The sequence below is a fragment of the Dromaius novaehollandiae genome, chromosome 19 (assembly GCF_036370855.1).
Source record: "Dromaius novaehollandiae isolate bDroNov1 chromosome 19, bDroNov1.hap1, whole genome shotgun sequence".
NCBI lineage: Eukaryota > Metazoa > Chordata > Aves > Casuariiformes > Dromaiidae > Dromaius > Dromaius novaehollandiae.
Genome location: NC_088116.1, coordinates 5,190,085 through 5,202,563, shown reverse-complemented (window position 1 = coordinate 5,202,563; position 12,479 = coordinate 5,190,085). Strand labels below are relative to the sequence as shown.

At 48.3% G+C, this 12,479-nt stretch overlaps 1 protein-coding gene across 1 annotated transcript; it reads right to left on the bottom strand.

The window, feature by feature from the left end:
• Nucleotides 1-19: 19 nt before the first annotated feature.
• Nucleotides 20-12,478, bottom strand: ZSWIM7 (zinc finger SWIM-type containing 7). The gene is made up of 5 exons (XM_026101389.2): nt 12,295-12,478; nt 10,444-10,465; nt 7,000-7,102; nt 1,180-1,284; nt 20-347 (listed from the first exon to the last, which is right to left on the bottom strand). The coding sequence occupies exons 1-5, from the start codon at nt 12,458-12,460 to the stop codon at nt 231-233; spliced, it is 513 nt and encodes a 170-aa protein (XP_025957174.2). The 5' UTR covers nt 12,461-12,478; the 3' UTR covers nt 20-230.
• Between the last annotated feature and the right edge of the window lies 1 nt (nt 12,479).

The following is a 12,479-nucleotide window of genomic DNA, read 5'->3' as shown; positions in this document are numbered from 1 at the left end:
GAAACTGATGTCCACACAGTTTCTGCTCATGCTGAGCCTTCTCAACATTTATTAATTAGTCCATCAGTGCAAGGCTACTATTTAATGTCATGCTTGGGTGCAACACAGAAAGAAACCTACCAGCCAAAATGAACATTTGACAGCCTTGTAGACAGCAAGAACGCCAGCTACACCTCTCAGAGCAGTTGGAAGGGTACACCGAAAGCACACCTGCATGTGATCCAAATCCTTCATCCTTCTTCCTCTTCCTCGGCCAGTAAGATGTTTGTGAGCTGCTCCTCAGAGACGGTTAGTTCCTGGCATGCTCCCATGGCCCGGCTGAGGTAGACGGCAAGTATATGTTTGCACTGCAAACAATAGCACGAACACGTTAACAGCAGGAGCGATGCAGGAAGGTCACGCCACACCTGGGAGCCACAAAAATTCATCTTGGCCAGGATGTGTTTAATGGAGAGCTCACCCCTCTCAGAAACATGGCTCCCTCGTGGCACCGAAAGCACTAGCACAGGCTGGAGCTCCACTTGGCTCCAGGTCAACTCCATGATCAGGATAATATAATACAGGGTTCTGACACACAGCAAAGCATTACTCAATCCTAATGCCTTCTCCACGCTGGACACAGGAGCAGGTGACTTCAGGCTATAAAGAACAGCAGTTGATTTGGTACTGCCTGGCAGCATTCATGCACCCCACAAGGTCCTCTAGAAAATGACAGCACTAGGCCCAGGTTACGGAGCTCCTGGGAGAGAAGGTTTCCCCTGGAGGGAGGGATGGTTGGTGTCGGTGGACGCTGACAGGCCAATCAGTTACCCCGAGCCCTTCCTCACTGGCACTAAGTTTACCACACCACTTCATCAGCCAGACTCCATGGGACTGCCACATTTACAGGTGGCCCTTGTTCCAAGAGAGAACGGATTATTCACCTCTTGAAAGTCAGAATACTAATGTGTAATTAAGAACAAAAGCCCTCCCAAACCCGTGTAGGCCTAGCTCCACCCAGACACCGTGACTCTCAGAGGCCTGATTTTGTGCTGGGTTAGCCACAGCCTGCATGGCCAATTCAACACTCATGTGTTTGCTCCCTTGGAAACTTCAGGCTGCTCAGGTTGAAGGAGGAGAGATCAGCAGAGCCTTCTCTTCCCTCTCTGTCCTGGGCCCAAGTTCAGGCAGACAACTTACCAGAAGACTCTCGCTCTTCTGCAGTACACTGAAACCAAAAGCAGGACACGTGCAGAAGTGGCAGGAACTATAGCAGGTATAGAGTTTGCCTGAGCTCCCAAGGACCTGAAACAAAGGCAGATGCGTGAGGTAGGAGTCTTTTAATTTCTCTAACTCCCAGCCTGTCTCTGGCCTGATGTCCTCCCCACAATGACTCACAGCGTGTCAGGTGAAGAGGCGCTGCGATACAGGAAGGGCCCCAAACACTGCAGCAATTATTTCCTGCAGGATACTGGAGCTAAGACATACAGGTTGCCAGAGTCCACAGTTCCCCTATAATCTGCAGGCCAGTGCCCTCAAGGGACAGCACTTGTGCCAGTATGGCCCAGGGGGAGGGAGGGAGGGAGGGAGGGAGGAGGATACCGGGCAGCTCACAAGCCTCCCTGGCTGCCTGCTGGCATGACAGATTCTGAGGCCTGCCTACGGAAAACACCGTCACAGGGCATTTGTTCTGCTGTAGACAACAGTGGACAGCCACGCTCCATCCCCCTGCCTCACTCTCCAGGGACCCACAGGAAGCCACAAACTCCACAGCTCTCTTGCAGTGCTCTACACGCTTCTCTTCTACTGGTGAAGAAACGTTCCCCAGGGGAGCGCACCCATGCTGGCAGCCAACCTCTGCTCCAGCCACTTGTCTGCTGCTGAGAGATCAGGAAAAGGGCAGCAAGCAGAGACCCCACTCGCTGATCTCTCTAAGCTGACAGCACAGCAAGCTCCCTCCCCCAGTACTAGCAGATGCATCGGATGGTTGGAGATGACCAAGACTACTTTGTCACAGAAAGCATACTTGTGACTCCAGGGCCACCACAGACCTTGGGATGGAAGGAGAACAGCAGTGACTGCTAGCAAGGCCTTCTCTAAACATCTCCAGCGGCTGGAGGCTGCAAGGGCTCTTGCTGTTTTGCTCCCACAAACAGCTGCAGCTACTGGAATCCAGTATTGTCTGAATAAACAAAGTTCAAGTCTCCAGAGAAGAAGCCTCCCTGCTCCATCTCTGGTTTGGGAACACCACTGTCTCCCTTTCCCACATGCTGCTCCTTTGCAAGGCCAGTACGGAGGCACATCTCTTCTGCACCACAGGCACAGGATACAGGCAGCCAGACAAGGGAAGCATTCGTTTCCAGTGTGGAGAAGCTGACAGGCAAACTGTGCAGGTGACTGCTGCTGGAGCTGATTGCATGGTACAGGAAAGCCACCCTAGAGATTACTTCTCTTTTGCTTTCTGCAAGACTGGAAAAGAGCTTTTAGAAAGCTACTTTGAGAGCAAACTGCTCTGCTCCCCTTCTATTGTGAAAGGCCCACAGGCGGAGAACACACTCACAGACTATCAGCAGAAACCTGCAGTCAACAGCATGAACTTTGCTAATGCCTTGTGGCCTAAATTGAGCCCACCCCATGGCCAAAACACAACTACAACAGAATATTTGCCACCGTGTGTCTAATATATGACACAACCAGAGAGCAAGGGCTTTGTGGCAGCTCTGTTACATGGCTTAGGTTCTTGGCACTGACTTTTATTGGATGATCCAGAGAATGGCAGGAATTTATACTGGCATAATCACAGACAGTGCCCTCCTCTGCGCACAAGCCTTTGGGCTCTGATGGACACCATACTCTTCTCCCATACCAGGCCTTACATGCTGTCTGGGTTCACGGCATGCACAGATCTAAATCTAAGGATTAAGCACCCCAAAAAAGACAAGACAGTGGAGCTCTGCACAGTGCTGCTTGCCTCCAGAACGTCCCTGGCACCCATACGTCCCTCCAGAGGAACACCATCCCTCAGGGTTCGGAGCTGCACTTGCCAGGAGAAGGCTCCCCTGTTCCCCACAGCTCTCTCTGAAGCCCCCTGCCTGGCAGGTGATGCCCACGACAAGCATGAGCTTTCCCATGGAAGTGTGTACACGTCACATCTCCCACCTCTCTTAGCAGATTCAGGACACAAGATTTGCATTCCCATTTCAGGGGGAACCAGGCTTTTTTGAGTCTGGCCTTTACCCTGGGCCCTGCTTTTTCTCCCGGCTGAGTTTGTTTCACTTGTGATAAGTTTGTTTTTCTCTAGCCCCTTTGATTGTTTTTTCCAAGATGAAGTATTCTGATGGTGCCTTTCCTTCAAAACTGTTTTCGTTTGAGGAGGGGGGGAAAACACAGACACTGCCAGATTTGGGCTGAGTTTAGAGTTCTCCTGTCCTGACCTAGATGGCAAGAATGCAGCGATTGCCTAATAAGGCAGAATCTAAAATCCAAAGACCAAGAAGAAAAGGTGCCTCCACTTCTGTCCAGCTGCAGCCAGGCCGAGAACTAGGGTGCTCTCTTGGCCCTGAAATGCTGTGAGATTTCCTCCCACTACCCTCATCTCCAAGTGCCTCACTGGCTGCACAGAGAGGAAAAATCACCTTGGTGGTGGTGTCACTGCCAGCGTGCTGGGACGCAGGAGGTCCAGCTCTGGCACTGTGCGGTAGCTACTGCTGCCACCAACGTACAGCTAGGCAGCAGCACGTGTCTGCAGCAGGAGCTGGTGCTCTACTCCTGACAGTGGGGCAGGCTGCCACAGAGTTCTAGGAAATTAATTAAAAAAGACATCATAAAGAAGAGCCCAATAAAAATGCAGGATGTGAGCAATCCAAGTGACAGTTGGAGGAAGGGCTAGAGCACTGCCTCTTTCCCTGCTAGCTGGCTTTACTCTCACAGCTCACACCATTTCTGCAACTCAGACCTACCTAACAGAAGCTCCAACAGCAGCCTGCTCACCACTTCGCACTTCTGCTGAAATCTAGCACAGCTGCACTGTTGGCCAGGATCCCTTCCCACCTCTGCCCCCCAGCTCTGCAGCAGGTAAGACCTATCCCTGTTCTGGAGTTACAAGGGTTGGGCTGAGCCTGCAGTGCAGACGAGGTACTATACAAGCTCCTTCTGGGATGATTAACAGCTCTGAGGAAACATCAGCCCTTGGGCACCCCCTGCATCAGTGCTACCTCTGTAGTAGGTAGCAGGGCATTAATACCTGGGCATTAAGGAATAAACCTTAGCTTTCACTTCACTGAGGGCTCTTTCCTCTCCCATCTCAGTTCCTGTGGGCAAGAGCTGCCTACACTGCAGGCTGCGGTCCTAGGGCCTGTCTGAGCAGAGTCATTTTCCCCCGAAGCAGTGCCTAAGATGCCCTGGTTGATATGGAATGCAAACAGCATTTTAGCCTGCAAAGTATCAACAACTCAGATTTGGCTATGAGAGGACTCAGAAGAGTTTCACAATAGGACCAATGTCATGGCCTCAAAGAGAAGAGTTCTCTAGGTTCAGCTGAGAGCAAAGACACCATCATATACCCCAGCTCAGCCACACCTGGGTGTGAATGGCAGGGCAAATCTGGGTTGCTGGGGCAGTGAGATGGATGACTGTGCATGTGTCCCAGGCAGCTACGGATGTCCCCCTCGCACTGCGCTGGGCATGCTCCTCTGCTGAGAGAAAAGTGCACACAGCTGGGATATGTGTTTACACTACACACGAAGCAAGAGCCAGTGACACTACCCAGCTACTCTGAGTGCAGCGTCCCACTCAGTGCTTTGGTTTCTACGGCCCCAGATTGCGTTGTTGTCACTGCTCCAGCCAGTGGCCTCAGGGGAGGCTCTGCTCTTTGTTTCAGCCTCTCAGACAGCTGTGCTGAGGAAGAATTTCGCAATGGGACCAACCTCCCGCCCCCAGAGAAAATAGCTCTTCAGATTTTTCTGTTAATGAACTCATCAGCGTGGCCTTAATCAGCAATCCAGCTCCACTAAAGAGGAATGCTGCTCAGAAGTACATCTGCACCTGCAGGCAGGAAGAGCTTCATGTAGGCTGCCTGTCAGCGGGGAGGACATAGGCACAAGACCTTTGGTGACGCAGGGGGACTGCCCAGGTCACAGCCATCAGCCAGGCAGCGCTGGGCTAAAAATGGGGCTTCTCCTATATTAAGCCCTGGTGACTGGCCCTGACCCACCTATCCACTGGCCTCACAGAGCCTACCTATCTGGCCTCACAGACCTGCATCCCACAGCTGCACCAACAACTCTCATGTCACTGGGCAAAAAAGACAAGAAGGGGCTCAGATGGGGGCATCGGTGAAGATGCTGGCAGTGCCGTCTTTCTCTGATGTCCTCCCTGCCTCACGAGGCTTCCTCCATCTTCGAGATGAATACCAAGCCTGCTGAGAGGCAGATAACTGCATGACCAGAGGCTCTAAGCAGCCATCCTCATCCTTTTAATGATGGTGAGTGAAAACTCTGCATCCCAGTCTGCAACGCTCTGCCTTAGCTCACACAGCCTGACTAAGCCCTGCAAGGAGAACATGACCATTCTCTGCTCAGTGGCATATTTAATAGAGCAGCAAAGAAAAGGAAAAGCCTTTAAGCCTTTAATTAGTGAGGCAGCTTCCCAAAAAAACAGAAATGCCTAGAGAAAACTGCTGTCTCAGGGTCCCGGAAACAGTGCTTCTTAGGCACTGCTAAGCACCCACAAGGCAAGCCCTCAACTCAGACCAGAGGCTGTGTTCTTGAGCCATGTATGCTTATGAATTATGCCTCTTTGGAGGGCCAGATGTGCTCTCCGGAGGCCCCAGAAGCGATGAAGGCTCCATGTACAAATCAAGCAATGCAAGCTCCAAACACGTGAAAAATGCTTGTGTCATCACCCAGGGCTGGCTTCCCAGCTCTTCTCTTACCCCAGAAGACCCCAGTGCATCTCAGCACCTCCAGAGAAGCAGGGAAGGGCCTTTGCAGGGAGGATATATGAAAATGTTCCTCTTGGCTGCTGCAACGGCAAGCAGAGAGATTCCCCCTTCTCTGATGCATGAAAAAGCAGAGCACCACGTTCAGCAACAGGGAGGACTGTGCCATCTATGGGAGGCTAGCAGTGCTAAACAGCAGGAGCAATTAAGTGCCTCTCCACCAAAATCTTATGAACACAGGAGTCGCACTGCTTGTACAGCCTTAGCTGGGGCACAGCACAGTCTCTCCGACTCTGTGATCCTGTGGGCTGGATGCAGCTGGTCAGCAGGTCACAGAGAACTGACAGACCGTCCCCAACTGCAATGCCACAGCACAGCACTCACAGAAGAACAAGGAACTGTCCAGACCACTGAAAAGTTTGAAAGAAGTGCCACCGCTTTCTCCCTCCAGCTAATGGACCTCACCTCCAGCTCTCATCCTGTGCTGTAAAAGGAGTTTGATCTTTAGGGCTAGGTTGAGATTTTCCACCTAAAATGTCAGTTATGAAGATGTTTCTGTGATCCACAGACTTAGCTACAATGGACTACAATGAAACCCATGGGTTTGGCCCGCGTTGCCTCCTTCCAGGCAATAAGGATCCTGTTGCCAGGTGGGATGCCAAGAGTGTTCAGAACAGTGAAGAGATTGAGTGCAACAGGGAAAGAAACGTAATGACAGAACTTAACAGTGCTATATACACTTTGTCAGGAGCAAGAACTGCCTTTGCTGGATAGGATGAAAGTAATACAGCAAAATCCGCAATCCCTGCAAAGCATCCTCTGACCCTGATACCCACAGGCATGTCACGAGCTGTCTTTGATTGGCTGGGAGCTGCAAACCAAACTGTAATGCACAATGCTGTTCTAATTCCAGTCTGTAGTTACTGCTCTCTAGTATCACTTTAGGAGTTTGTGAGACACTGATGTTGTCTCTGTGTTTATCCAAGTGCATTTCTTTGTTATGCAAGTTACAAAAATAGTGGTTCACATGTCAACTGAAAGTCATCAGAAACTGAGGCGGAACAGGGGAAAACGGTGTGTACCTGGTATGCAGTCCTTCCACTAGGGGACACAACTCGGGTGACAGAACGTTGATCCACCAAATCCAAAGCTGGGACAGCAGATGGGCCAAATATGAACTTCAGTCTGAAAGACAAGGTATATCTAGTTAGGTCACACCAGAAAATGAGAATCCTATTTAGGGGGCTTAGCCTTAATCCATAGAATTTCACCCTATAGACTCCAGAAGGCCTGTAGCCAAAGGCTCCCAAATCCCACCACTTGCAGGGCCATTAACTATGCTACTAAGCCATGAAGCATGTAAGTCATTCTCATTTTTGCTGACCTTCACAAAGTGACTGCCCAGCTCTCTATGACAACCTGGAGGCATCCCAGCTGATAGCCACTCGCCTGGAAGAAGACAGGACTCAGTCCCTAAGGACGGCCTCCCTTCTGCCAGCTATTCTGTGCATCTATGTGGTTTTTTGATATTCTTAAGAGATATTCCACATCTTCAAGTTGCTCCTAAACATCTCCGCATCTCTTTGCAAAACCCTGCTAGAATTTAATTACAAGGCATTTTAAGGATTTTTCTTACACAGTCACATTACAGCTTATCTGTTTCTTCAGCACTATGACCCAAACACAATTCTGGCTCTGTGCTGCACAAACAGGACATGAAGTGGTTCCTGTCCTGAACTAAAATGACACAAAGTGCATCAGAGATACACAAATGAGATTTTAACATTCAGTCTGTATGGCTGTGAGGCAGTATTAGCTGTGTAAGTGAGAAGTTATCTTTAGGCAGCATTTTTGGCTTGACAGTCCCTTTACAGGTCACCGATTATCGCAAAAGAAGTGGGTGAAGCAAGAGACACAGGTCCTTATAATTATCTGATCAGCCTTTCTGTTAGTATTCCTGTAGCTCTTCCGATACAAACTCTGCATAGACAGAGTCACTTAATTGGTCTACCAAAGAGTGAAGCTAAACAGTAAAGCTGGAAAAGAAACCTTGCTTCTGCCCAGCACCCTAAATACACTGGGCCTTCCTCACCTTTGGCAGGAATGGCAAGACTTGGTGGCAAATAGAAGCTATGGAAAGGAGATTCGGGGGTATGCACAGTGCTGGGGCTCCGACAGGCGTTACCGTCAACAGGCAGCATCACACACGCAGCCCAGTGATCCTTGCTGCAGCAAACACTGTGAAACTGTCACATGAATGCAAGGTGCCTAAACAGGGATTTCAGCAGGGGCCGCACCAGGAAAACAAGGGAACGTGGAAACAGACCTGCTAATGCTAAAGGGGAAAAGAAATTGTGCTCTGGGACAGCTTAGTTGTACCTACAGACTGTCCTGAATGAGTTGCCCCGGATCAGATTATTGATCTATTTGGTTTGGAGTCCTACCTCCACTCATGGCCAACAAGTCACGGCTCAGAGCAAGGAGAGAGGAACAGTGATAGACAACTTCTTGGGCAATAGGAAATGCAGCAGTAGGGCTACTTTCTCATCCCAGGGAAAACTGGTTTATACTCTGGAGCACAAATGTGTCATTTTATAGTGATCATCTCTTTCGGATCACAGTCACAACTGAGGTATAAATTAACCTTTCTTTACCCTCCAAAGTGCAGTAATCAGAAACTAACAGCCATTGGGGAAACACTTCAGATACTCTGCTGCATGTGGAGCAACTGGATAGCAGTAGTTTTACATCTCTAATCCAGCTACCAGCACAGTTCAAGAACGACTGTATCTCCTGATGATGCCATGCAAGGGTATGTGCTAAATTTTATGTCAAATATGAAGACCAGAACCTTTACCCTATTGTCCAGACAGCTCTTAGGCTTAAAAGTTATTCTGTATCTGTACATCCTGCCGCTTTGAATGCATTCCAAGTAGTTCAGGGGTAACAGAGATAATCTTTAATCTTTTGTCCACTGAGAAAAATCTGTGTAGTCTAGATTAGTTACAAAGGTAAACAACAAGGAAATCAGCAGTGATGAAAGGATATTTCAAAACATGAACAAGAGAAAGCAGAGGAACATTTCCAACTCCAATCAAGACACAAAGAGCCAAGACAGCCCTGGCGTCTCAGCAGTACGGCTGACCTATGTGTTTGAGTCAATCTCATTGATAACAAGCCAAGCAGACAGACTTATTCCAGGAAGACCAAAACTTAAGTGGCAAAAACTCAAGGCGATACGGATTGGCTTCATCTGATGGACGGAGAGGTGGGTGGGGGAACACTCAGCGTAAGACATTCCTTAATGATTAGGTCTGGGACTACAAGAGGGCTGAGCCTAATGAGTTTCAGTAACTCTTTCCAATTTGGGGAATTCTTTTTTCATGTATATAGTTTGATCAGTCTAACAGGAAATAAGTAAGGGGAATGCCCAAAGGAAATTCAAGGACTGGAGAGATTTGGAAGAGATTCAGAAATGAAATAAGAAAACTTCTGAGCCCTTGGTCAAAGGGAATTGATAGCAATCCGACTGCCAAGTGTTACCACTCAACCGTTACTAAGCTTAACAAGGGAATTTCTCTCCTCCTCTTTTCTTTTATGACAAGAAGGAAACAGAAAGGTATGAGACTGGTCAAATATAATCTCACTGTTTAAGGGTCACTACGGTCCCAGAAGAGGTCAGCATGCATACCTTTCACAGGCAGAGAGTGTTATGGTGGATTACTTCAGACTCAAAGATATTGAGGCCTGAAAGGTTCCTGGTGACCTCCTCTCTTGGCTAAATTACAGGCAGACAGGGACACAAAGCTAAAGATGAAAATGAAAAGCCTTTATCACAGTGACGGTACCTTTTCTCTGTCACCGCCACTGATTAGTGAGGGCTGCAGAAGTTTCAACACTTAGATCTCTCGGGAGAAGGCACTTCTTGGGTATGACTGACATATTTCCAAGCTTCAGTCAATGCAAGGGCAGTGAAGCTGACCTCAGACTTCCTCAAAATAGAAGAAAACTCTCAGGGTAATCTTCAAGGTGACAATTCCCTTTTGCAGACAGATGATACATTCACTTTTTCTGTCACACATGTCTGTATCTCAAACAAAGGAAGGGATCTCAGGATGCTGCTGTGCTCACAAAATGATGGCAGTGGAGATGCAGTGTTCCAGTGGCATGAATCATCTGAAACACAGCCTGCTTTCACGGAAAATTTGTTCCAGGTCTGAGGGTGGACTCAGAGCTCAGCTGAAACATCCTGGGTTTCTGCATGTCTAATCCATTCCAAATTAGAGCAAGTCATCATAGGAGATTCAGTGATACAGATATAATTTCATGAATCTGTGGAAAAACCCTAGAGATAGTATTTTTGGACAGTCACTCCCACTACCAGCAAAAGCATTTAGCAACAATGCATGAGAAACATATACTAGTCAAACACAGGAAAAAAAAATAGCGATACTATGACGACAGCAGGTTATTAATTGTCCTTTAGCAGAACACTTGGGACAAGAACTAAAGCAAAAGATACTTACCCCAGGAGCAAGTCATCAGGAACTGTAACAAAAAGAAAATGAAGTGTGATTTTGCTGAACTCCCCCAGTGTGAGAGACTTAGATATCAGCCTCACAGGGAGGCTATAGTCTTCCTAATCTACCCCACAGGCCACACAAGACTGCACCTTGCAGTGCTCTAGCCATCCTCACTAGCCACCAAAAAGCCAACAAGGCACAGCAAAACGATTTGGTATGGTAGAAAATTTCAGTCACGACAGTGTCAGGGGCTCCAGCCCCCTCCTTGCACCTGATCTCCACTCCAACACGTACCTGCTCTCAGCCCAAAGCTGCGTTCCGTGCAGTTAATACAGTAACTGAGGTTTCCTCAAGCCTTTTTAAACAAATAATAAATTCCATTTGTTCTGGGAGTCAAAAACCCTTCCAAATATAAACCATGCACTTTCAATGTGACTGCTCATACATAAGGCATTTATTAAGTATGACAATTAAAAATATATTACATATACATTCAGAGTCATGGGGATTAATTTTAAAAAGAAATGCAGAAGCCCAAATACACTACTTTTATAATATCCTGCTTTTAAAAGCATGTAAAAAGGCATGCAGCCGGAACAACTTGCTCTGCGGCTTTAAGAAGCTGGTTAAAAATATATATATTGGCTTCCCTGAAACTCTCTTGGCATGAGTTGAGAACTTTGGGGCATCAAAACTTTAACAATGTTGTTCTTTTCCCAGCATAGTCTTGCAGGGCTCTGCTAGTTTATAGCTTTTAATACACAGAAACATAATGTCTTCATTTATTAGAACTTCTTGTTAAGATGGAAAATTACATTTAAGGAAAATAGTCTGTTTTAACTAACAAGTTAGCCTGTGATTAGCTAATCTGATCTTTTTATTATCACTAAGGGGACAGAGTGTACTATTTGTATTCTACTGGAAGATTGGGACTTTTGACTTTAAAATCCTTCCTTCTAACAATTCAAAATGGTCTATACGACTTTCGCTGTTGGTGTGACTCTTCCAACTTTCATCTAATTTAAGCCTCCAAAGTGACTGAGCAGCTTCATTCCCTGGTTACAGCGCAGCATACTGTTTTGGTGCTTTAAAGAGAAGTGTACCTTAAAAGTAACATTGATCTTTTTTTCTAGTTTACAACAGGATGTATAAAGTTCTTTTTCAAAGTAACACGTAGATTTTGATCTATCCTAACCTGCCAGCATCCACACTGCAAGGACACCAAAACACTGTCAAGGTGGTCACTCAGGCAGTTTAGATATTGTCATCACCCCTTCCTCTCTCAAAGGTCGTACTCAGCAGGTTTCACTGTACGTTTGGTTGTTTTTAGTGCAGGCAAAAATATTCCTTAGAATATTTTATTCTTGCATGAAGAACCATGATGCACTACTTATCAAGTAAACATAAACCATAATATTCTTTCAGCATAAATTACAGAACTACGTTAATAACCCAGAGTGCAGTGACAGTAATTGCTGTTAACTAGCTGCCAGAACGGGCCAAGATTTACCTCTTGGCTTGTATTTTCTTCATCCAGCAACAGGGAAGTTGCTCCCAGTGCAACACCCTCTGCTGGGCAGCCGGGACAACGCGAGCCGTTTTACAAGGGTTTTCCCTTCAATTCTAGTTTTGAAATCAGCGAGCAGGTAGAGCTCGGCGGGGAAAAAGGTGCACATTATCCCCCCTAAGGTGCTCACGGCACAAGCTCTCACCGAGCGGGTCCCGTTCTCGAGAGCGCCCGCCTCGCTCGGACTTCGGGAGGGACGCGGCGCTTCGGAGGGGGCTCCGGGAAGCGCGGGCCGACGCAGCGCCCCTCACCGCCCCGCCGCGGCGGTGCCGCTGCCCTCTACGTACCGTGCGAGGCCTGCTCGAAGGCCCTGCGGATCTCCCGCAGCAGCTCCTCCGCCACGGCCGGCAGGGTGCTGCCCATCTCGGGGGCCGCGGGCCGCCGCCGCGCCGCGAGCCGTTGGGAAACCGTTAGGCCACGGCCCCCCTGCGCCGGCGCGCGCCGCGTCCCCATGGCAACGCGCGCCCGCCGC

Bases quoted from the DNA above. Each gene is read 5' to 3' on its own strand.
- ZSWIM7 (XM_026101389.2), bottom strand. From the start codon at position 12,460: ATGGGGACGCGGCGCGCGCCGGCGCAGGGGGGCCGTGGCCTAACGGTT. The intron at 7,103-10,443 runs GTAAGTATCTTT...CTTGTCTTTCAG, and splicing joins CCTGATGACTTGCTCCTGGG to ACTGAAGTTCATATTTGGCC. The intron at 1,285-6,999 runs GTACACACCGTT...CCTTTGTTTCAG, and splicing joins GTGGAAGGACTGCATACCAG to GTCCTTGGGAGCTCAGGCAA.